Below are 25,948 nucleotides of genomic sequence, written 5' to 3'. Positions count from 1 at the left end.
TGTAAACAAGCGATATAAATAAAACCAAGCTATGCAGTAAATGTGAAATGGAAAGGTTATGTGTCTGAGAACAAATACATGCTCGCAGTGAATTCAGCTTGTGAATTTACCATGTGAATAAACAAATGTGCTTGCAGCTTTTGAGTCTCTTTTGATGTGCTGCCACTTTCACCCTTTTCATTTGAAGAAAGTAAAGAGCATATCAAAGATTACATTTTGATTACTATTGCAGATATTAATCACAAAACTATTTGCAAATCTTTTGAATTATTGGGGAAATATTCATATCCAAATTATGTCTGGGTTGGAGTTGAACTGTGACAGCACACAATTGCACACCTCATTGAAATTGTAATACTTCTTAGATTCAAAGATGAAGCGTGAAATTAAAGAGTTTAGCATTATTACTGTACTGCATTCATGAATGCCAACATTGCTTTCCTTTCAAACTTGTGAAACCTATGTTTCACAGTCCCATCTCGCCCAGAACATCAACTTTGTATAATAATAATTATTTTCATGTTGGGAAACTGCTTGAGGACATATTGTGCTTTTTCACCACTACATTATCTGAAGGCTGAAATGCATATTCAGATTTTATATTCCATGCAAAGGCAACTCTTTTTACATTTCTTTCACTCCATTTTTTGTTTTCTTCCATTCAGTTTCTTTTTAGTTTCCTCCATTCCAGCTGGGAAGAGACCAAGGGGTAGACCTAGGACCAGGTGGAGGGATTATATCTCTTCTCTGGCCTAGGAGTGCCTTGGGACCCCCCAGTCAGATCTGGTTGATGTGGCCAGGGAAAAGAAAGTTTGGGGCTATCTGCTGGAACTGCTACCCCCGCGACCCGACCACGGATAAGCGGGAGAAGATGGATGGATGGTCACCTATTATGCAAAATCCACTGTTTCCTGCATGTCTTTTATACATCAACATGTGTCCCCTCTGTGTAAAGAGATTCTGAAAGTTTCAGGAAAAAAGATTCTCTCTCTTTTTGTCCTGATCCATTTATATAAAAACCTGTCTTATCAGATTTTGGCCACTTTATGATGTCATAAGGATTTGTTGGCTTGTGTAACCATTAACCAACAAAGCCCCCCCCCCCCCCCCACACACATTATCACCTGAATCTCCACCATTGTGTTCTTTTTAACCAGATGTCTCTCAGAGGGGCATGGGGAGTGACTTCTTATTTTCATCTAAAGTAACAGACAGAGAATCAGCACTTTGGAAACAGGGCTGAAACAGAGGGGATTATGGGATGCTACAATACACGATCTGTTTGGTATTTCGAGGCCAAACATTTCAGAGACATGTTTTGTATCTGAGACCTATACTAAAGTAATGAAAAACAGTAGGTGACCTTTAAAGTTTGACTGCTGGACTTCTACTCTACAGCTGATGGACTCATCTCCAATGATCTACTGTTGTTTCAAATGATATCAGAACCTTTTTCATTAAGTGAACCATGCTGGAATCAATTTTTTCAAAGCATCAGGAAATCTTGCCCTCAACCACAGCAGATTTGTATTACAAAAGGAGGAAAATTGAAGATAATACGTTTGTTGCTTCCCGAGAATCAAACCCACTGTGAAGTAAATGAGAACATATGTCTCGACTGCAACAGAAAGGAGGAAGAGAACAAGCTAAAGAGAGGAGGGAGGGAGGAGAGAAACCTCCCTGCTGCAGCCAGAGGAAAGAACTGAAGGATACGATTTCAGTGAACACAACCTACATTTCACTCAGAGTACACGAGACTTTGAACAAAACATTTCACTACGGCTGACATAACCTCCTCCTCCTGTCACACAGGCAGTACAGCCTATGGTTTCTATAGCAGTGGTGTCAGGTTAAGGTGAATGCAAGTTCAGTCTTAGCAAAAGTGCCCAGACGGAGTTTCATTGTTCTCATTTTCCCCATGTTCCATTGCATTGTTCAGCTCTGTGACACGGTTTGACAGACAGCTCGGTTAATGTTGACGGGTTTAGAGGTAGTCTATGGTTTTCCAACCTACTTTAGATGAAACCATTCCCAACTCTGTAGCACCGAAGCATTTACGGCTCTGTTCCCATAGAAACTGCGCTCATGTGTGTCCCGTGAATTATGACGACTATACTGTAGCTTGGGAAATGGTGACATGGGGCACTGGATTTGATTAATTTAATGTTTAACAGACCATAAATGAGACAGGAATTAGCTAGCTAGCAGGCAATGTTCTGGCTACATTTTAATACGATACATGCTATCATATATTTCACTTGTCATGGTCCTTCAAGTCTATGATGAACGTTTATGGAAGGGTTGTCAGAAATCATAATACATTAGATCAGGTTGTTAAGAAAACCATTTTCAAGTTAATGCCAAGGTCATTGATTTTTTTTCCTCTAAATTCATAAAATGATTAGGATTGTTTGAAGGATTATGATTCTACAGCACAAAAAATGTATTATCATTTGTATTACCTTTTAGAAATGCTTCCTTTTCAAAAATTGAACAGCATGTGTCTTCCCGCAGGGCTGCACTCGGCTTCTGTAAACTGAGAGACTAAAAACAATCTTGACAGAGAAGCTAGAAGATCGCATGAAAAATGCCACTTGTATAAATAACAAAGTGTTTCTACTCTCTTGTATCCAGATGGGATGGCTTTAATAGAAGTAAGACTGTAAAAAAAAAAGGGCATGCATGGAGAAGATGCAGACATCTACCCTGCTCCTCTTAGTTTTTTGACGAAGGGTGATGTGCAAAGCCACTGATGAACTCCAGCTGTGCATGCCAACACAGTATGCTGGCAGCTAATCATCGGGCCTTGACGTCTGGCATCCCACTGTCATCTCCGAAATTGTAAAAAGGGAAGTGTGGGACAGATCTGTGGATTATAGCCACTGCTGTCTGCAAGTTTGGAAGGGCACGAAAAACCAGCATCAATCCCATGTTCACAACAAATGTTTGCTTAATCTAACGGGAAATAATGTATTCTTAAAGTAGCACAGACTCCTGACAAACCTGAGGATTTCTCTGCCTGTCCCCTGCCAGCAATGACCTCCGTTCCAGCTACATACAGTGGCCCCAGCGCTTCAAAACAGATCTGCTCATCCTCTGACTGGCTATAGGAGAATTTCCCGCCATTGGCATAACCATGTTGTCCCTAAAAGCACTTTTACATACAAATCAGCATTCACCCATTTATACAGAGGGACTGCCATACAAGCCACATGCTCAGGGAAACTAACATTCATAACCCTAACCCTAACCCACACACACATCATGAACAACTGAGGGTTAAGTGCTTGGGACTACATCAACATTCTGATTAAAAGGGCTTGGAAGACATCCACCTACCTCATAGCCACAGCTGACACCACCCGAACCCGTCAACTTCAACCAAGCCGTCAGCTGACCCGATGTTGTTACCTTAACTTTTTTTTGTGTTTTGCTGCCCCTGGGAGTCTGATGAAATGTAGCCAACTCTGGGAACATTTATGACTGTTTATGTCCCTGTTATTTAAACAAACATGGTCATTGGACCTTGGTTGCTCTGTGTTGGTGTGACAGTGTTTGTGTGTTATGCTGCTTTACCTGTTCTTGTAGCATTGGTTTCAGAAATGCCCTTAGGTTGTATAGTATCTAATGTTGATATCCAAACTATCTCAGTTTCTTAATTTGAGCCATATTCCATATTTGGTTTATTTTTCTTACTGTGACTTTAACAGGTTTTAATACGTGTTCCAGAAAATGCTGTAATGTACTAATGGAGTGTGTATTGCTCTTTTTCAAAATGTAACATATCGTAAGAGAATCTTACTAGAATGGTATCGTCACATTCACATACATAATACAACCACATTCCGAAGATACAATAAAGACTTCTTGTGTCACGGCTCTTATGATCTTGAAAACATTGTTTGTTGGGCAGTTTTGGTGATATCCCTAAGGTCAAATGGGTATACAGTATATTTGACACTAGGTGGTTTGGTATGGTAAATATGTTGTGGAGTTTCTAAAGAGCTACACTACCCTCTAGTGGTCAAAGCCAAAACTAACACTTAAGTAGCCAGTTTGAAGTCTTCTTATCCAACCAGCCCCAGGAAGTGTGCTTATGGTGGTACATTGTTTTGTGTAGAAGGGCTGGGCTGTCTGTCTCTTTGGAAATAAAATGTTAGATACAAGTTGTGGGTTTTACAGAAATGTGCACTTTTTAATTTGGTAATATTCAAAAATCAACAGAAGTCACACAAGGACACACTTAATCATTCATCATCCAGATATATAATGTACAGGCCACTTTGTGCATGATGATATACTCGGACAAGGAAGAGTAAGCATATGCAGGGGCAAAACATACGCTCATACATTTTGAGTGTTACAAAAAAGGTTGCAATTCTCACAAATGATACATAATCATTTGATTCCATTCAGAATCCTAGGTAGCCTGAGTACCAATTAAACATTTGGTGAAAATGTATTTATTTGAAATACTTTAGCATGTGTTAGCAATAGGCTTTGGTAAAAACATAAATTATAACAACTTCTTTTGGGTTTGGTGAAATATAATTTTGTGCGTATTCTAAAACAAGCCAAAACCTTAATGAGGAAGCCTTTCTCTTAAGTTTCCAGAATAAAATGTCTTCGCAAACTTTAGAAGGCATCCATCCTAAAACTGTTCATCATTACTAACAAAGCAATGCTATCAAAGCAACAAAAAAAAACCTTGTTAAATATATTGCAGATGTAAAAACAAGTTCTTTTTTATTCATACATATTTTATTACAATTTTTTGAAATTCATGTTAAGCAACAAGCTCCAACTGAAACCATACACCCACATTAGAAAGCATAGACCCACTGCTGCCTGACAGAACTACAGGAAACATGCAGATATTTAAAATGAGCCACTGATGATGCAAGGCAATCACAGAAACTGTAATCCCTTCAGAGGAATCCAGACAAGTCTGCAGCCGCTGTAAAAGCAATTACTGGGATGTACACAAAAAAGAAAAATGTTGGAGGATATGAAGAGGGCTGAAATAAATAACGATAGAGATGTGCATAATTATTACAGTACGTGTCGGGAACTTGACAGCGAATCCCACATGTATTTGAAGATTAACGTAGTAAACCGGCTCCCCCTCCCTGTGTTGCTGCAGAGCTGCCTGAGGTGTCCCGGGGTACAGAGGGGTCTTCACTGTGGAGGCTGTGAATGACATGCAGCTGCAGCACCGATCATCATTTCTGACATGCTGCTCTTCTCCAACCTGTAAAGGACAGTGAAAACACATTTATTAATTCAGAGTTAAAATAAATCAACAATTTCCCCAAAAATAAAACATTGTTTGGTGTTTTCTAAAATGTTTCACCTTAAGTCAACATTCAGGTTTTATTAAAACATGGCCTCACCTGGGCAAAAACCTGCATGCTGGAGAGAAGTTTCAAACTAAATCTGTGATACTGCGTCACGGAGGCAGGATGTGGGTCAGGATGAAAGGCAATGGGATCAAAGCAGGCACAGCCTAAAGACAGAATAAGTCATCAATGAGTAAAATGAAAACAAAACGGTCCAAGATGGGTATTTGTAATTAGTGTTATTGCATCATTTACCACATCTGTACTATGAACTTTTTGAATATAAAGACATTCAATACTGACTGTTCCAACATCTCAGTTGCAGAATCCTTTTTTTCTGATTACAGCAGACCACAGGGTTCCTTCAGCTTAACGCAAATTAGATTTACTAAATAACGCCAATGAAATTAACCCTCTGGAGTCGGTGGACGTGCCGGCACGTCCAGGTGCGCATTATTTACGTAATTAAAATCATATATTTTCGATTATAAGGAGTAGAAATATGATTCAGATATCCGCGGAATCGCTGGAAGGGTAGCTTTCCAGTGGTATCTCCTGTGAGACTGTAACCAGGGCACAGCAGCCAATATGGCCACTCAAAGCAGCTTGATTTTACACTGTGTGGGATTGGTGGATTTGTGTGTCCGTCAAGGAAATCTCAGCCGGCAGCCATGTTGGTCTGAAATGACCAATGGACATCGAGAAATCACTAAGGACCTACCCACCAAAAACATAAACCACGTGTCTTCCATCAGTTTTCGTCTGTGAGGAGAGAAAATGGCTAGTTTACAGTCGCCGACTTTGCTAGAGATTTGTTTCGCTAGCAGCAGTGAAGATAGAGCCTCAGAACCTGAAGTCTTCGACTCTTCTGAAGAAGAAGAATACAAAGACAACAACAAGGATCCATTTGGACATGGGTAAGTGTAAATATTACAGTAATAGTGTACTGGCAATGTGTGGGGAATACCGCAAAAATGAACAATAGGTTTATTGATATATATTTTTTATCGATAGTCATGAACTGTGATTATTTTACCATCCTGTACAGATGAGACTTTGTTATCAGATGTAGCCTATGTATATGTGTGTCAGATTTTATACTGAATGTAAAGTAACTGGAAATACCTCTGTGTGAGAGAGCGAGAGAGAGAGAGACGGCACCCTTTCATTCAAATCTCACATCAGCAATATCACTCGGTCTGCCTATTTCCATCTACGCAACATCAACCGCCTCCGCCTGTCCCTTAACCCTAAGACCACCGCCATTCTTGTTCACACCCTGGTCTCTTCCCGCATCGACTACTGCAACTCCCTTCTCTTTGGTCTCCCTCTCAAATCCATCCACAGACTTCAACTGGTTCAGAACTCTGCCGCCCGCATCATCACCAGAACCCCCTCCATTAACCGCATCACTCCTGTTCTTCAGCAACTTCACTGGCTCCCCGTCAAATCCCGTATCATTTTTAAGATTCTGCTCCTCGCCTTTAAGGCCATCCATAACCTCACTCCTCTGTACCTCTCCGACCTCCAGCACATCAACACACCCATCCACATTCTCAGATCTTCTGCTTCCCTCAGCCTCACTGCACCCCCCTTCCGTTTAACCACCATGGGGTCTAGAGCCTTCAGCCGCTCTGCACCCCGCCTCTGGAACTCTCTCCCACCTGACATCCGCAACACTGATTCTCTCCCCATTTTCAAATCACGCCTCAAAACATATCTGTTCACACTCGCATATCTACCCTGATCATTATTCATCACACATCCTGTTTTTATTTATTTGGTTATTTGATTGATTTATATACTGCACTGTCTTGTTTATGTCTCTTATGCGTATGTTATCAGGGTATATGCAGGAATCCTGAAGTCAAATTTAATACCTTTTAAGACCTTTTTTAAGACCCTTTCCATACATTTTAAGACCTCATTCCAACTTTGAGTTCTAACCGGTTACATTGGCTACACACTTTACCTCACATTTACTATATTGATAGTAAGATAGCAAAACTAAACAGAGTGCAGACAGACTACTGAAGCCTCTTTTCCACATGAACTTCAACCTCTCTCTGAAGGTCAGGTTTAATGCAGTATGCTGCTTTTTTGCTTCTGTAGACTCTGTGTTCTTTCATTCCAGTAAAACTCCTCAGAAACCATTAGAAACCAGTATTTGACCAATAAACAAAACAATTGACAAAACGTTGAACTATGAAATATGTTAAACTTTGGTGAGCTTCAGCGGGGTAATGCCATATAGGAGCTCCCTCTCAAATACCCAGGGGTTAAATTGGGCTGGGGCTGTCCGGGGCTAAGCCCTGTCACATAGGAAGATGCTCTGACGTCATCACCCTCACACATTTGTCATATGTTTACAAAAAAGGATATGTATATGTTATGATTTTTTTCGTTCTTAATATAGACTATATTTAGGGTCGATATGTGTTGACTTTACTTTAAAATAGCAGATCTCTGTGACCGGATATAGTTTGGCTTAGACCCCGGCCCCACGAGGACGCATACGGTAAAACGCATACGCAAGCGCAAAAAAGGCTTCCGTTCACACTCATTCGATTCATTAACGTGTCCGTTCACACTAGACCGCTGGAAATGCTGGAAACGAGGCCTGTAAGTGGCGCTGCTGCCTCCCTAAATACACCAAAAGCAGTGAAGAAGACCCCGGAGCATGGTTGCCCTTCTGTTTATTCTCCGCGGTGGACGGCGTGTTCTCCTGCTGTATATCTCTCCGGTAGTCCACAGCAGATGAAAAACACCCACCTCACCGCCTCTTCCAAGGAACGAGGGGACCGTGCGGCAGTTTCCGTAAAAAAAATGTTGCGCCGGTCAACATGTCCGTTAAAGTTTAAATCTTCCTTTCAAAATTAGAAAAGTGCCAGTCAGAGGTCTTCTATGTTATTTATTGAGCTTTCAAACAAATTGATAACGACTCTGTTCTCTGTATAATAATATAATAATATTTAATAAACGGTGCCTGCCTCTTTTCCTCCCCCTCTTCTGACAGCCCAGCAGCAGCAGGAGACGCGGGGAGAGGGAGGCGGGCTATTTCATCGTTATCAGAAAATGATGATATAGGGCTTACACACGGAGCCGTTGGACCCCCAGAGCGTTGCGTATGCCGGTCTACCCACCTTGGGACCCGTTACCGTAGTCGCTTAGTTCCCCCCCCACAGAGCGGAGCAAGGCAACGAAACTTAAAATAATAAGCAGCATTTTACGGCGCGCGCTATGCATGAGGCCGCCTTGGGGGGTTTCCCGACATGTCGTTTCAGTAAATTAAAGGGTGTTTCACTGTTTCATGTTGTCGTTGCTGTGGACCTTCTTAATACCTTGGAAAATGCCGTTTAATACTTTTTAATAGCCTTAATTTTCGCTAAATTGATTTATCAACTTTTAATACTTTTTAAGACCCCGCGGACACCCTGGTTATGTATTGTGTATCTTGTTTTTTATGTGTTTGTACGGCGACCTTGAGAGCCTTGAAAGGCGCCTATATAAAATAAATGAATTATTATTATTTATTATTACTCCTGTTCAACCTCCCAAACTTTGTTTTTATGTGTGCATTGTTATTTGTGCTTGAGCAACATTTTACTTGAACTTTATTTCAATGAAATTAGTTGTAATTATTGTCCTACATTTTAATTTGTTTTACAGAGAGGTTTCACAGCTGCCTGGGCCTAGTGGCCCACAGGCGGCGTTTATCCAGCAGCCAGAACATCCATCTGTGCCGGCCCCCAGGTCAAGATCTACTGTGGCTCAAGGGCCTTCACCAGAGCCAGCACCACCAAGGACCAGCAGACCAGCATTACTAAAGCTGCCTCCACCTCCATCTGCGGCTGCCACCAGGTCAAGATACACCTCAGCACATAGGCTCCACCACAGCCATCACCTTCAACCCAGCCAGCAAGGAGGTCTCGTGGAGGTCTCGTATAGCACTTGTACACCTCACCTACACAGCAGCCCATGTACCATCACCCCCATCTTCAAAGCAGCCAGACCCACTGTCTTGGAAGACAGACAAAGACCTTGACACTGTCTTGACATTTATAATGAAGAGTTGGTTGAAAGTTCTGATGTTCAATATTGTAAATAGTGAGATTTTCCAGTTTCTTATATTTATATAAATAGTTGGTTCAAAAAAACATATTTATAATAAATTGTTGGTTGAAAAAAAAAGTTTGAATGCTCAATTTGTATTTGTACACATCACATGAACCTTGGTATGTAATATGAAGTCATTAGTCCGTTCTAATGTATCTCAGTCCCTGCTGTGGTGAAAGTAGAGTGATAAACACCTGTTTTACTCAAAATTCAAATGTAATTTCTTTCATTTTAGACATGAATTACACATTTAATTCAAATATTTCACTACTTTTGTGATCCAAAGACTTTGGTAACCAAATCTAAAACACCAAAACAATTGGATGGAATTAGTAAATGTGTGTTTTCACAAGAGTTTTGAAGATTCTCTGGAAATCGGATGTCAAATGTTAAGCTTTAGAGCTACTTATCTCATCATACAGTGCAGAGTCAGAAATCAGTAGAAGTCTTTAGAATGCCAGGAGTGATTCCAGCAGCTCAAAGAGGGAAGTTTTGCTTGGACTTTTGAAACAGATAAGGAACAAGCATCAGCTCTCCATAACAACACAAACATTGACTTACTCTGCATCCTCACCAGCTCTCAGGGTGGATTTCTTCCATCCATTATCAGGAGGAACTTCTGCCGTTTGGACCCGTTCGGTTCCTTATGTTGACAATAGCTCAAACATGCTGCTTAACCACATCCTTGAAGGCTCCCATAGCCTGGAAAAGGGAGAGAGCAGGACAAAAACACTTGAAAAATGGGATGAGAAAACATCCAGGCCACCGCTCGTCCTCTAGGCGTGACTCAGATGGCCCCTGTGCACATCGGCTGTCTCCACAGGAAGTCAGGACAGATCTGCTGCGCCACTGCACAGCGACCCGACTTAAGAGTGCAACTCATCACTGACACACCACATATATTTTAAACACGTCATTTTTTGGATGGTGAAGGCTCTTTTATTTGTGTTTCCCCTGATCTGTCAGAACATTTCTGTTTTTTTTCATCAATTAACAAGACTGAAAGTCACAGAAAATGTCAATTCACATACAAGCAACTGTTGTTCTGCACAGACACACCAAAGTAATCATTGTTATCTGCCATTTATGGTGATAGTGTGAAAGGCCGGGAAGGCAATAAGTAACTTGCGGTGATGAAGCATTCAAATATTAATAATACAATTAATAAGAATGTACTCAATTTAAGACAAGTTGCTGCATTGACTGTCACAACTAATATGCTGACCAGACTATTTTCAATTTAGCATGAAGCAATATGTTCGCTAAGATTGGGCCACACACATATTTGGCAATACAATTAGATTAATAGAAATTGGGAATATTGAAGCCAATAACACACTAAATAGGGTAACTGGCACCATAGATGACTACATTATAATGTTTGAAGCTCATAGAAAATCTAAAAACCAACCTTCTGTTTCAGGGGGAAGCTCCAGATACTCCACATCGTCACTCCATTTCCAGATAGGACGGGCTACATAAATGAATATCCTGGAAAATATGCAAAACAAAAATCAGGGTTGGATATTTCTCAAATGTCCATTAAATAACATAATTGAACACAAAATGAATAATAATTGAAGATATAATCGACAGGTCTTCTAAAATCTAAAATGCAACTATCAGGTTAGGTCGGGGTAGCCTACTGATGCCACTGCAACAAAAAACACCAACTGATCAGTGCAACTCATCACTCTCACCACCACGGAGGAAGGACTTATGACATTAGGAGACCCTACAGCAGGGTGGTTTACCTTGTGTTCCCGTTTCATATCAACGGGGAGCATCATCAGGCAGTATAGTGAGGGCTTCATGATAGTTAGAAGTCAGGCCTGCGTACACAACAACACACAATGCAAGAAGCTAACGTTAGCCTTAGCCATGTGAACAACACGTGGTCAATCTCGGTTGAACAGTGTGTGTTGAAAAACGTTAATGTAAAAAGGTAAACTGGCCTATGTGACAATGTAAGGGACTGTAGTGGTTGGTTAGTAATAATAAGTATTTCTCGCCAACGTTGCAAACAAACAGTAACACGTTGGTTAAAACAAAAGGCCAAGCCTCACAGTTAGCTAGTTAGCTCTGGTGTGTTTAGCATTTAGCATCTGCTTCCGTTTCTTAAAACACCCACTGTCCCTACTAAAACAGAACGGCCAAAATCATCTCAAACTCACCTTCGTTTGTATCCCGGCTCATTTATTTTATTAGATTTGTTGTGTTTTTTACTTTGAGTAGCTGATCGTGTATCTGACTTACTAGTGCGCGTGGATTGTAAGCAGCAAGGAAGTACGTTTCTAAAAGCTAACCTCGCATTGGCTCAAGCCCTGGGACGATAGTGGACGTTTATTGGACAGTTGAATAATGTTTTCCGTTTGAACCACCAATGAAAAGTTCTATGTCGTTCACACAAGAGTTAAGGTCAAAACCATAGACTGTATGGTCAAACCCTGAATATATTTATTTTTAGTTTAATTGGAGTTGTTCGTAATATAACTTTACAGCTTTCTTGCAACTTTTATTTTGTCCTCATATTTTCAAACAGAAATACACATGTTTACTTTGCCTACTCTTTTGTGAGCCTGACTGTTCTGTTTAAAGATGAATGGACTGCCTTTTGTAAAATACATGCACAATGTACATACACATAGCCTATAACATGTTTACAAACATCCTGAATATGCCATTCAAGCATCTGAATGCAAGATGCCAATTATATATAAGTTACTGAGGTTATCTGGTGCTTGGCGCATTTTGTTCACCTGTTTATCAGTTAAAAGCCATATAAAGCTGAGTGTGCAGATCAGTAAAACATGTTTGTTTGTATGGTACATTGTATGTTGCCAGCAATAAAATACTAGCACCTCGTCTCTTCTGCAAGGACGTGAGTGGTTTATTTGTTTTCTGTCATTGGGTTATTGTCTGGTCCACCTTGTTTCCTTTCACATAGTAGTTTGTGCTTCAGTTACAAACTGCTTTTTGGTGGGACCTTGAAGTTACTTAAACATCTTTACTGGTCCCCTGAACAGCTGGCCATTGCAGCAGCTCCATCACCAGCCTGCTGGTGCCCATCTTTTCTCCTCTTTGTTATGTCTGTGATTATCTACAGAAGCAGACATCAGCCTTTTCTTTATTGCTTCATGAGGGTTGTGTCTGACGAGGAATAAGTACATAGATGAGCGAGCCAAAGGTTTCATTGAAATGCAAATGCAATTTTATATTAAAAGATAGCAAAGGGACCATTCACTATATCACACAACACAGCTTGTTAGTACTGCCATGGAAATACATATACAGTCTTTTCATATTTACACATCAAGTGACAACCAAACAGAAATCATAAATACCTCTTTTTGTTAACTTTACAACAGCTATACGCGACCAGTATTTCAGAAGATAAAAGAGCACTATTAAATAACTGGCATCTTCCCTATCATTTACAAGGCTTGGAAACACAGTGGTTAAAATAATCCAGCGAAAACAAAAACAAAATGTTCTTCTCCAGTGAGTAAAATTAATACAAGTCTAAAAACAATCATGAAATCCCTTTGTACAAAAGACTATACAACTTAATCAACACAATATCTTCAACAGAAATGTTTGCTTATATCCGCATGATAACATCTGTACAGTTTTAGCATTCCTGCAGCAGAGTTGGAGGGACTGTGAGCCGGGTGATTGGTTACTGGGTCGCTGTGATGCTCTGTAGGCCTCGCTTCAACCAACCGTCAGAGATCGTAGTTATGTAGCTGCCAAGACCCTCTCTCATTGGCCTCAGTGCTCGTCTAGCAGCAAATCAGCAGGTTGCTGAGCTTGTAGCAGATACTTCAAAATACATGGTTCTATAAACTAACCGATATATTTGTCAATATAGTATTTCCTTGTACCATACCTCAACAACAGACAGAATGGTACTCTAAAGTTAAAGCAATGCATAATATATTGTATTAAATTCATTTTTCAGTAAGTTGTCAGTGATACATTTCTAAACTATAACCCTCACTGTCTGATGGGGTCAGACATGCACAGTGTTCCTAAGTTACATACATGTATGTGTTATACTGTACTGTGGCAGACATTGCAAGTACACCTCTGCATTACAGCTCTAGAGTTGATGAAGCAAAACTGAAGTTATTAAAACAATAAATGTTTTCTAGCGTTTGGCCATGCAGATACTTTTGGTCGTGTGAGCCAGGTTTATTTTGTTTTAATTTCCACATCTTTAATTTCCCCTTACCCCAAAAAAAGAGAGAGCCAATAGAACGTGTGTGATTATGTTCCAGAAGTAAGAAAACTCAATTTGAAAAAGTTACATTTATGTGTACTGATGCACATTTCTTAACATCTAAACATACAACATCATCTTTCTCGACAGAGAAGTTGATGTTCAGTTTATATTTACATTATCTTAAAGGGATTTAAACATTATAAACTAATGTTTTGTAATAGACTTTCAAAATAAACCAAATTTCATACAAGCCCTAGGCCGTTTTCAGGTAAAAAAGGAAGGTATTAAAATCGACAAGGAGTGCAGAATGGCGCATACGTTCTTATTTAGGAAGATTATATTACAATTAATAGGTTGGTAAGATGACATATGTTGATAATATGGGATTGAGAAGGGAACATTAACGATGACACACACACACACATTTAAGGGAGATATGTTTCAATTTAGCGATAGTAATGTGTTGTTATTAAAGAGCTTCAAATTCTAAGAGTAAGTGCTGTTGTAGATAATCCTTTATATATATTTTTTTACCAGGAACGTGTCCCAAATTGTTATAAAAGGACCAATTAAATTAACAGCTAATGAGGATTGCGAAAGTAGTTAAAAAAAACTAGTGGTTTGGGAATAATAAATCCCAAAGATCAATACCTGGGTAAATAAAACCACAACTATCTGCATGGCTAAATAACACTAGTTGTGAGGAAAGGTTTTTGTCATTGGGACCGAAGAAGTAAAAATGTATGCCACAAACCTGTGAGAAAAAATATGTTACAGCTGAAAGGGGAATAAGAACGAAATGTTTGGCACTTAGGCTGTTACTTCATCTTGGCTTCCTCTGCTATGCCCGAGGATCAGCAATATTTGAATTACAATTAAAAAGAAAGAAATAAAAGGCTGTTTTCAGGCTAATTAAGCTAATGTTGAAAGGACTTCTGCAGCCAGCTGAAAGAACCAGCTACAAAACATCCTTACTCGACCTGTTGGAGGCTGTAAAATAAGGAATCAACACTGAGGGCCAGTCGGTAAAGTCAAAGGAGAGAAATATCCTGTCACTAAGATTCCTATTGAAGTGTAAATGCTGAAAGAAGCATGGAGACTCTGTGAAGCCCCACCCTTTGGCACTGACATAAATACAACTCTTGAATACCCGGGTTCTAACAAAAACACTCTCGGCATCTTCTGAAAGTCAGCAAACCAACTCCACAAGTACAAAAACGTTCATAAATAGAGTTCATAAAGACATGAGTGGCATTAGAGAGAGCATCGCGGTTACGTCGTCCAGGGAGTATGTTGTTCTAGCTTTATCCCGAAAAATAAAAAGTTCACAAAAATAACAAGTTGTACACAGAGAAGCGTTTGTCGCATTAAGAGTCTGCATCCTTAAAAAAGACTCCAGATTACGCTTGTGTCTCTCTGTTCACTTCCTCCCCAGTTGCTTTTTCCAGCATGCTCATTAGTTTATCATTTCGCCTGAAGGCAGTAGCACTCAGGGTAGGGTACTGCACGTGTGTGTGTGTGTGTGTGTGTGTGTGTGTGTGTGTGTGTGTGTGTGTGTGTGTGTGTGTGTGTGTGTGTGTGTGTGTGTGAGAGTACAAGTAGGACGGAGCCCCAGATACAGAGACAGGAGTTGTTGTTTTTCGGGAGCTTAGTTGTATGTAACCAGTTCATTTGTACCTTAACTCTACGTATGCAACTGTTACTGTGTTTGTACCTATTTATCTGTGTACCAGCTATAAATACAGGTGTGTGTATGAGTGTGTTAGGTAATGGAGGTTGAGATGAAGCACAGAGGGCTCCTCACACTTCACTCTCGGTGGAGGGCTTGCGTGTGGAGACCCAGCCGGTGTCGGGCAGGCTGTGCTGGGAGTGGCGCTGCGGGGTGATGGCTGAAGGGGTCAGGGTGGTTATGGAGGAGCATTCGGACGCTTCCTCCTGGAGGAGCTGCTCCGTTTCGCCGTCGTCTAGCGAGGCGCTGCTGGCCTGCAGGGACACGGTGTCGGTGCGCATGCAGGTGTGCAGGCCGCCTCGGGACGGCTTGATCTGTTTTAGGTCGTCCCAGTAAAGCTCCTCATTGGACAGGAGACACACGCCCTCCACTATGCGGATCTTCTCCTTGGTGTAGCCTCCGTCCACTCCCCCCTGGAAAACGAGAACAGAGTAGTTAGTTAGAGGGATGGCCTCCTTATGAGCATGTTAAAGCTCATGGTACTATTTGTTAAACTTAACACTTTCTAAGAGTTAATTGATCAAGCTACCATGATGTGGCTCTGCTTTATTTCTTTGTTACATGCATTTCTTCTTTTTCTCTCTTGTTCTGTCTTCCTTAAGACTAACACTTCCTTCTTTTTTTAAACACGCCACTAGGGGTCACCCTTAACATAAAAAAAGACAGTTTGGTGACGTCATGCACTTATAAGGAATCATCAATTAAATACCAGTTTTCCCTAGGTTTGAACCATTTGGTTTAATGTAAGTATACAATTCAACAAAATATATAAAATACAGTAGATATAGTAATTTTAAAACATATCAATGCAAAAATGTTATTAATTATACTGTCACATTTAAAAAAAAGTGTATTAGTGTTACACAAACATCACCAAAACTTCAAAAAGTTGAACCTGTCAAAAGAATGGTTTGCTTTGAGGGGTTTGCAAAGCACAGCACTCCACAACAACATGTCACCTTCAAACACAACCCATGCACATCATGTCGGCTCCTCTGATGCTGTGCCTTCTTCTGTGGTTTCTTATTTTCAGATTGAAGTGCTGCAAGTCCATCATTTTAATAAAGAAAAACACCAGGATTTCAATCTGTGGAAACTCGAGTGGAATCTAATATATTGTTGATAGCATGAAAAACAGGGACATTTTCCAGAACAAATGGACAAATATCCAGTCTGTTGTTAAAATAGTTAGAACAGTGTCTGTTCATATCCACCTCTTTTTGGTTTTTTGACAGCTGGTGCAATAGCTTGCAATACATAGAGACTGGATTTGGCCTTATACAATACATCTAAGCTTTTAATGATGAATCAAACATAAGGCGGCCATCTCTTCATTGTTTTTTCTTGATTCCTCGCCTGTTGAAATGTCAGTTTTCAAATGTAGGCTAAACACTGATTTAATGTTAATTTCAGACAGCAGGTCCCATGCAGTTGAAAGAGAGACAAAGTGAAGGAAAACAAAGAAGCAAAAAGAGGACACCACTCCGTCATGCTGTGTAACTACCTCTCCACAGGGCAAGTGGGTCAAAAGATAAAGGGGGAGAGGGAGTTGTAGGGATGAGAGAGCTGCAGTGAGGAGAGAAGGGGGGGAGAAAAGATGAGCGCTGGTGTCTGTAACCTACTTACTGTAACATTACGTTACAATATTAACACTCGATTCTTCAGACAAACAGTGAGATCATTTGTCTCCATTGTTACCCACCGTACACCTCCATAGTCTGTGATCATTCTATGGAATTATTATCATGGATTCACCGGAAATCCATTCAGATATTAAATTAAATAAGTTTAGTGTTGTTTTCCCTGTCCGTTACCTCTTTCTTATATCGCAGCTGGTTGTATATCGGAGGCTTTTGCGACGCCTCAATCTTGACCTCTTGTGTCGATGTCCGATACGAGGGGTTACTGTAGGTCAAGTTGCTCACTCCCGGGTCGGCAAACTTCGACTTTTTATGTCTGTCGAGAGAAGGAGAGAAGATAGTACATAGCTTAATACATTAAACTATCCACTGTGTGTCATTTGTATGATTGTGTTATTAAATCCTGTGTTTCAATCCAGGAAGTAGGATAATTCAGAAGTGTCAAGTGGGGTACTGACCTGTAAATAATCAAAGCAGCGATGAGGATCAAAATAGCCAGGATGGTCAGAACTCCACCAATCACATAGCTGATATGAAGTCCTTCTCCTGAAATATATATGGCACAGATGTTAACAGAGCAAAATACAGTGCTTTACTCTCTTACCCAATTTCAGTTTCACTTCACTGTGTTTAAATGTTTTGGGATGTATGATAGCACTCGTAACAAGTCCTATATTTACAGCCTTTCAATGTTTATGTTTATTAGAAACCTGAGATGCAGGTGTCTCTCCTACAAACTCAACATCATTCTCCAACTTGATGTGAATGCAGAGTGGAAAAAAACGGTGTGTAGCACTGTAAGTGCTAGAGAGGAAAGTGCTATTCACATTTCATTTGCATTTGATGATGGACTTTAGCATCCTTATTTGTTAAGCAAGTCAAGTATAACGGTTTTTATTGATATTTCCCAATTGGTTATTACTTTAACTCCCACACAAAGTTCATTTGGCATTAGCAAAGCTACATTTGAAGCAGTGGGAAAGTGTTCAAAGACGAAAAACTTCCCCTCTAAGACCAAAGCTGTTATAATGTTTACTTGCAAGTTAATAACTAACTATTACATCCAACTTTGTTTTAAAACTATCTAAAGCAGGCTAGCAGTATCCCTCTGCTTCCAATAGTCTGTCTTAGCTCTATGTACTACTGACACACATGGATACAATACAAACATTGTTCTTTAGAGTGGTAGAATGATAAATATCAGATTGTCACATTAAGACAAAATGCATTGTGTAAAGTGATGAAGGGAGAACTTTGTCGTATACTGACCGTGAGGAGCCGTCACCACGCTGTTCACACACCCCTCTACGTTGAGGTTCTTGTCAGTGCAGCTGTAAAAATGAGACAGAATCCCAGATTGAAAATTGTACTTTACGTAGTATTAGCTTTAATGACTTCACAAAACATGATGTTGTTTTTCCTATAGAGGACTCTCTGTAGGGTTTTAGCAATAGTCTGTAAGCTTCTGTAGTTAATGATTTAATGATTCTATTAGAGATTAACAATTACATTATACTTCTCTATGGGATGAGACATTTCTCAGATCTTTATAAAAAGGCTTGAGAGCACTCAATATGTTGTTCTTTGAGCAAGATACGGCAATTCTTCTTCTTTTTTCAACAAGACCTGGTTCTTGTAATTATAAAAGTTATTTCTTTTTGATTGTTTTGTAAAAAAAACAAAAAACCAAACAGGCAAACATGATGCTGATGACGATGACCTAATATTTTATTTATAAGCCAAATGTACGCTACAGGGGGTAGGACCAGAAACGTTTAAGCTTCTTCTTGCCCCTATTGATCATGACAGAGACTATTTGAGAATTCCTTTTTTTTACTTTGTTATAATTGCAAGTAAAAAATAAATTAAAAAATATACATTATTATTATTGTTGTATGCTTTGTTTCTGACATGTTCAATAAATTGTCAAAAAAATAAACACAAGGGTCATACATGGGTTTTTAAAGCAGTTATGCCAACATGTAGAAGAACACGTTTACTACTGTGGTTCTTGTGTGATAATTTTATGGTTCTCTCCTTAACTAGATATTAATAACATTTCTGCTAATGCATTTTGTAACAACTAAAGTAATTAATTACTCTAAAAGGAAGCTTTGCCATTAGAAATGAATTCATAGAGGCAAACAGACGTACTTGACCGCTGAGGCTCCTCCATGTGGAACGTCGGTTGAAGATTTGGGGATCTTGTTGGGGACAGGAGTGCTGCTGGTTCCTCTGGCCGGAGCGGTGGGGACGTAACCTGAAACTGATGAAAACATGCACATTAGAACCAGAGTAAGATAGCTGTTTTTTGGTTGTCTTTAATTATTATTTCTACAAGGTTTAGGCATTGCGTGAAATTGTATTTGAAACGTGTATCTGTGTGTCTTATTTCATATTACATTTTTTGGTAAAACATATTTAATTTGTTTTAAACCTTGTTCAATATCTGAGTTCCCATAAAGGAAAGGAAAGGCAAGGCAAGTTTATTTATATAGCACCTTTCATATAAAGGTCTGCCTAGACATTGCATGCAAACATGCTGGCATGGTCAAACAAAAGTCAAACATCATTAGGAACAGTCACAGCGAACAGTGGTCACTCACTGGTGGAGCAGGGTCGCCCGTCTGGCTCATCGGGGCAGGCGCACACAAAACTGTTGGTCTTGGCGAAGCAGAGGTGAGTACAGCCGCCATTATTTACTCCACAGAGATTAGTACCTAAATGAGAAGAAAGGGAACATTCAAACAGTGTGTCTGAGTCTGGTATATCTGAAACTAGGGAGGGTTTTTCCGCCGTGATAAGATCTGAATTCAGCTTCCTTTACCTAACAGCACTTAGACTCTGAAAAAAAGGTTCCAGCATTTAAATACAATTCAAAATAATAATAGTGGCTACCTCTTGTGAAATACTTCTTTCATTTCTAAAAATACTTTAAAAAAACCTCAATAAAGTCAGGTATCTTCAACATTCCAAGCTTCAAATCGACAGGCTACCACTGAATCAATGTGACTATAATTCAAAGTGTTTTTACAGGGAGGCAAATTTGATGGGGTTCATTTCAGTTCTGATTATGTTTAAACTGTAAGAGAAATTCCTACTGATTAAATACAACATATATTTTTGAGACTGTACTCTGTGGTGTTGTTGTGAACATTTTTGTAATATTTCAGATCAAATTAGTGTAATTGGGTTAAATGTTTGTATTTGTTGTCTTACAGTATGGCATCGCGTTATTTTCCTTTTATGTGTCCAGTTTGTTGTCTGTTTCCACCCTGGTTCACTCGCATGCATTGGGAAAAGAGTATATTGCAAGGGAGTTTGCCTGCATTTAAAAACCTTCATAAAAGTGTAATTTTAGTGTGAAAGGGTAAAACTGCAACCCACTCTACACCTTTATTCATTTCCTGTTTTATTTAAAGCTCTAATTCTTAAATCAGTCTCTACTGCTTCAGCACTTTACCAGCGACACAGTCCCCTGTCCTTACAGATGAACAAAGTGAAGTCTCTGATGTCTCCTGTAACATCTGGAGTTGTACCCTTACCTGTCTGTCTGTGAGGTGATACCACTATAATGTCCATGAGGCCCTCCACATTGTTCAGCACAGTTTCCTTGTTGCGGCCTGTGTGTTTGTCCACCCGCTGGATGGACTTAGTCTGCCAGTCCGTCCAGTAGATCCAGCGGTCTTGCTGCGAGAGTCGGGAGAAAGGAGTTAGAGGGGAGGACACCGGCTTCAACTGGGGAAACGAGGGAGAAGAAGAGAGGAGAGAAAAAACACAGACAAGGAGAAGGGGAATGGGAGGAAGAAAGGGAAGGGGAAGAGGGAGGGAGGAAGAAAAATGAGGGTCAGAGTGGAAGAAGAGAAATGGTTAAGTCGAATGGGTTCAGCATGAGTTGAAGGACGCAGAGACGGAGTCACACGGTGAGCCGATGAGTGAAAGAGAGCAGGTGAGTGGAGGAGGCAGCCAGGAGGAAGGGTCACCCAGTGATTGACAGCTGAGGGTGAGGAGGGGAGGGGGTACCTGCGTGAGGGCAAACGGGTGGGACACCGGGCTGACGAGGACCTGCCGCAGCTTCCCGTTCAGGTCCGAACTCTCGATCCTGTCCAAGTGGGCGTCCACCCAGAAGATCCTGCAGAAAACACCACAGATTCATAAACACACTTCTGTCTGTAGGAGCCTTCTAACTGGAGAAAAAAACACCTATTTCTTTCATCACTTTCTAAATCAAAAGATGTGTCAATTAATAGGGTTAAAACTGAAATACAAATCAAATCAAGTTTTATTTATATAGCACATTTTTAAACGATTTTTGGTCGAGCCAAAGTGCTGTACATATAATAAAAATACCCTACAGTAAGGACACTTTACAGCAAATACAACAGCACAGTTTGTGCAGAATATCAGTATGAGAAAACGACACCCTCTATTCTTAGACCCTCACATCGTACAAGGAAAAACCTCCGGAGAAAAACCCACAAATAACTCGAATATGATTTAATATGTCAGAAAAAGTTCAAAATTGATATCCTAGGTTAACAAAGTCAAGGTTATGTCTTTACATGTCTTGTTTATTCATTCAAAAACCCAATAATTTTTGTTTAATTCATTTACAAACAGAAAACCATGAAATCTTCATCTCTAAAAAGTGTACAAAAATGCATTTTCCGACATTTCTGCATTAAAATGGACTTTACTGATCCATCAATAGTCAAAATAATATATTTTTTTGTTGTTGATTGACTTAGCATTGCAGATCTATCATTTAACTCTAAATAATCCAAATTGGCTAAACTTCTAGCATTGAACCCTCTGTATCGTATATTTAGTTGTTATACATTAACTGGCCGTTATACAAATCTTCATAAGTCTCTCCTTGACTTGTAGATATTATTTTCAGATATGGTGAAGATCATCATTTTTTCAAAAATATCTAATCTGATTTAATTTACAAGGTTACTATGTAGCCCGTTTCACACACAGGATTTCTCCCTCTCTGACCTTCGTGTGTCGTAGTCCAGTGTGAGTCCGTTGGGCCAGCCGAGGTCAGTGTTGATCAGAACCTTTCTGTCAGAGCCGTCCAGGTGGGATCGCTCAATCTTTGCAATGTGACCCCAGTCAGTCCAGAACAGGTACCTGCAGAAACCAGGAGAACTGGTGAGGAGACTTTCTACTGCACAGCGTTGAAAGAAAATATTGGCAAACATGTGACACTTCCAAACTAAAAGACAATGTATGACTTATTTCTCCTAAGATTCCACTTTTTCTACTGGTAGTTCCAGCATAGTTCATAATCTGTCTCCTGGTCATCTTTTAACAGCTCCAAAATGCTTAAGAAATATACTTTAATAGTTTAAAAACCCAAACCTACATTTCTATTTTTATGAGAGCCCAGTCCCCTGTCTTACCCTTTGCTCGGGAACACTGCGATGGCTCGCGGTTCATCCAAACTGTTGTTGACCAGGACTTTGCGGCTTGTTCCATCCAGGTGGGCCACTTCGATGGTGTTGCGCCCGGTGTCGGTCCAGTACATGTTCCTGGATACCCAGTCTACAGCCAGCCCATCCGTGGTCTTCAGACCCTGGCTGATAACCGTCTCCATGCCGGTGCCGTCTAAGTTTGCACGCCTAAAGGTCAAAGTTAAGGGAGGACATATATGATATTTAGTAAGAGTCTGTATGGCTATAATGGCTGCTGTTTCCTGTTGGAAGGGACTGTCCCCTTTAACAAGTGGGCTTTCAATCTCTCTGTCCTAGGCACATCAACAACAAAAAAACAATCGCACTCGAGAATATCCTTAAATTGATAGCAACATAGTTCACATGTTGTTTTAATCGCACCTTATAACATCCAGGGTGACATCGGTGTAGTAAAGTTTTGCGTCCACGCTGTCGTAATCCAGTGAGATGACGTTGTGCAGCTCGGGCACCGGCACGTGCACGTCGGTGTGGTCATTGGTGTCGAGGGAGATCCTGCGCACACTGACACGGTTGGAGAAAAGCAGGTAGGACTCCGGGGAGTCCTCACACGACTTGCTGTCACCTTTGAGCAGGATTCCAGTGGGACAGGCGCAGGATGTCCCGTTGGGGCGAGACAGGCACAGGTGGGTGCAGCCTCCGTTCCTCCTGCCACACTTATTAAAACCTGCAAACCGACACAAGTGCACTTAAAATAAATTGGAAATTGGAAAGACGCCTTGCCAGACAAATAGCTGTGTGCACTCAAAGCTGATTTTAGTTTATGTTTGAGTGTTTCCAGGCAACATATAATCACTTGTCAATCACTTGGCGAGCTACACATTCTACAATCAACAGGAGTCATATTCAGGACAATCATGCAAGGCTACCAAAACAATTGTCACCAAGGAAAATATAAAAAGTAGAAAGTCGTTTGATGAGCTACGGTTAAAGTCATGAGGTATTGACTAGGAGATAAAGATAGAAGTATGTGCAAATCAGCAAAAATAAATAGAAGAAAACTCAGGCAGCAGGGCTATTTCAACTGTGCCAGTAACACAGCACACTAAAAACCTTGTTTGAGTTCAACTGAACTATAAACAAATTGCTGTTTAGTCTATATTCCATTTTTTTCGTACAGAATCTATCATGTAGTATGTTCCTCAGACTCACCCAGAGGCCTCTGCCTGTCCACAGCCTGGATGTCCATCAGGCCCGGCAGGTTGGCCTGCACAGTGATGGTGTTGGTCCCTGTGTTCTTGTCGGCTCTCTGGATGCTGCGGCTCTGCCAGTCGGTCCAGTAGATGTGAGAGCCCAGCAGGGTCAAACCGTACGGGTGCTGGACTGGGGTGATCAGGGTGTGTCGGTTCTGCCCGTTCAGGTCGGCTGCCTCGATGCGCTGCAGAGGACCAGAGAGAGGAGAGGGTTACCACCATGACTCCATAACGGCTGGTGCCTTTTGTCTTAACGCACTGAAATTAAGCCAATTAGCATTCCACTTTTTAGTCATCTTTAAGTATGATGTGAGTGTCATTTTTGGTCCTCTTTAAGAATTGAATAGCTATTTCTTCAGTTGACTAAAATGTTTTCCTACAGCATGCGTGACTGTCATGGTGCTGTTTTTTTTAGTTAAATAGTGCTTAATATGTTTTAAAGGTCCCCTATTATACTATTTTTCATCAATATATTAGATAGATATATAGATATATATATATACAAAACATGTCTCTGAAGTGTTTGACTCCAAACAGATCATTGTAGCGTCCCATAATCCCCTCTGTTTCTGCCCTGTTTCAAAAGTGCTGATTCTCTGTCTGTTACTTTTGATGAAAATAAAGTAGCCACTCCCCACGCCCCTCTGTGAGATATTTGGTTACAAATAACTCAATGGTGCTCTAGGAGGAGATGCAGGTGATAAGGTGGGGGGGTGTTACCTTGGTTGGTTATTGGCTAATGGTTACACAACCCAATAAATCGTTATGACATCATAAAGTGGCCAAAATCAGATTTTTTTATATAAATGGATCAGGACAAAAAGTGAGCAAATCTTTTTTCCTGAAACTTTCTGAATCTCTTTACACAGAGGGGACAAATGTTTATGTATACAATTCATGAAAAATTTGATTTTGCATAATAGGTGACCTTTAAGTAAAAAATATTTTTTTAAGTTCCTTCGATCAGAGTGACTGGCAATCAGTGTTAAAGTAGCTCCATCAACATAGAAAACCCATAGACAAAGGCTTTTCATCTTGTAACAATATATGTTTTAAGAGCTGATAATCAATGTGAGGGGTCGTTAGGGTCACAGCTGCTGACCTCAGTGTGAGCGTCGGCCCACAGAAGCTGGGAGCCGGCCGTGTCGATGGCCAGGCCGTTGGGCCAGCCCAGGTTGTTGCTGATGAGGACAGTGCGGTCGGAACCATCCATCCCAGAGCGCTCCAGCTTAGCATGCTCTCCCCAGTCTGTCCAGTACATATACCTGTCAGAGAGAGAGAGTGAAAGAGTGATTAAAGATGGAGAACACCATTTAATGTTAAGTAAGTTCACATACTGTACTAGAAATTGTTCTTGGGGTCAGATGGATACAATAAACATAATAAAAGCAAGCAATGTACTTCACTTGAGGTGCCCTACTTTAGCATTTGTTTAATGATCATTTATAATTCCAATTCACTACATTTCAGAGGTAAATATTGCATTTTTTTAGTACATCTGTCTACAACTTTAGTTACTTTAGTTTGGTATCCCCTTTCTTTTCAGTGAAAACGAGGTATCTCCAGATGTGTTGATTTAGGGTGTAAACTGGATGATAAAGTGTTCCCTTAGGTGGTAATAAATTGCTCCTTCATCTCAAGATAAATAAACAATTTGAAAACCTCTTGAATCTGCTGAAAAATGCATTGTTGTTACAAAAAATGCTGTTTTATTGAGCCAATTAAAAAGATGACTTTTTAGTGTAATATGTTTCTCACAGGACAGCAAGGCTTTGTGTTGTATCCATATCTTTTAGACATGATGAATTGCAGTAGATGAAACTACCCATCTGAATACAAAGAAGTTAAAAATGAATTTAAAAAAAGAACTCATTAACAGCAGTGAAAAGCAATATTCACACCAATGAAGCAGTACTATTAATCTAAAAATAGCACATATAGTAGTAAAACTGACAGGAAGTATTTTACTGCCTGACTACATTACATTTTTATACTTAGATTCAGCTGATAATCGTTTCATACTTTTACTAAGGTCATGTTTTGAATGCCAGACTTTTAACTGTTTTCACAGTGCGGTAAAATTCAGGACTGTTTTCAAAGATTTCCCCCAATTCTCCTCATCACGCTCTATTATCCTCACCCCATCTCATTGTAGAGGGCGATGGCTCGAGGGCTGTCCAGGTTTTCCCAGACGAGAACTTTCCTCATGGAGCCGTCCAGGTTGGCGAC

General features: G+C 40.2%; 1 protein-coding gene and 1 long non-coding RNA gene across 3 annotated transcripts in view; both read right to left on the bottom strand.

Annotated features, from left to right (window-relative positions):
• Positions 1–4,167: 4,167 nt before the first annotated feature.
• Positions 4,168–11,776, bottom strand: LOC307029483. 2 transcript variants are annotated; one of them, XR_013805340.1, is made up of 6 exons: positions 11,630–11,776; positions 11,210–11,287; positions 10,867–10,946; positions 10,017–10,157; positions 5,394–5,506; positions 4,168–5,251 (listed from the first exon to the last, which is right to left on the bottom strand). It is a non-coding gene; the product is annotated as an uncharacterized lncRNA (long non-coding RNA). The 2 variants fall into 2 exon arrangements; XR_013805341.1 differs by having other exon boundaries at positions 10,030–10,157.
• An 867-nt stretch (positions 11,777–12,643) lies between these two features.
• The window catches only part of lrp4 (low density lipoprotein receptor-related protein 4), a 120,935-nt gene continuing 107,630 nt past the window's right edge, over positions 12,644–25,948 (bottom strand). The window contains exons 16-29 of the mRNA XM_079665655.1: positions 25,860–25,947; positions 24,822–24,984; positions 23,679–23,904; positions 22,890–23,193; positions 22,458–22,676; positions 22,051–22,185; positions 21,073–21,181; positions 20,595–20,787; positions 19,656–19,769; positions 19,204–19,315; positions 18,319–18,380; positions 17,508–17,595; positions 17,224–17,365; positions 12,644–15,822 (exon numbers count right to left, since the gene is read on the bottom strand). Of these exons, the coding sequence (XP_079521781.1) occupies positions 15,481–15,822; positions 17,224–17,365; positions 17,508–17,595; positions 18,319–18,380; positions 19,204–19,315; positions 19,656–19,769; positions 20,595–20,787; positions 21,073–21,181; positions 22,051–22,185; positions 22,458–22,676; positions 22,890–23,193; positions 23,679–23,904; positions 24,822–24,984; positions 25,860–25,947 (2,297 nt within the window). The 3' untranslated portion in view covers positions 12,644–15,480. The remainder of the gene's footprint in view (positions 15,823–17,223; positions 17,366–17,507; positions 17,596–18,318; positions 18,381–19,203; positions 19,316–19,655; positions 19,770–20,594; positions 20,788–21,072; positions 21,182–22,050; positions 22,186–22,457; positions 22,677–22,889; positions 23,194–23,678; positions 23,905–24,821; positions 24,985–25,859; position 25,948) is intronic.

The sequence above is a fragment of the Notothenia rossii genome (assembly GCF_949606895.1).
Source record: "Notothenia rossii genome assembly, chromosome: 2".
In the NCBI taxonomy this organism is placed as follows: domain Eukaryota; kingdom Metazoa; phylum Chordata; class Actinopteri; order Perciformes; family Nototheniidae; genus Notothenia; species Notothenia rossii.
The sequence above is the reverse complement of the archived record's forward strand: the minus strand, read 5'-3'. Positions and strand labels throughout refer to the sequence as shown.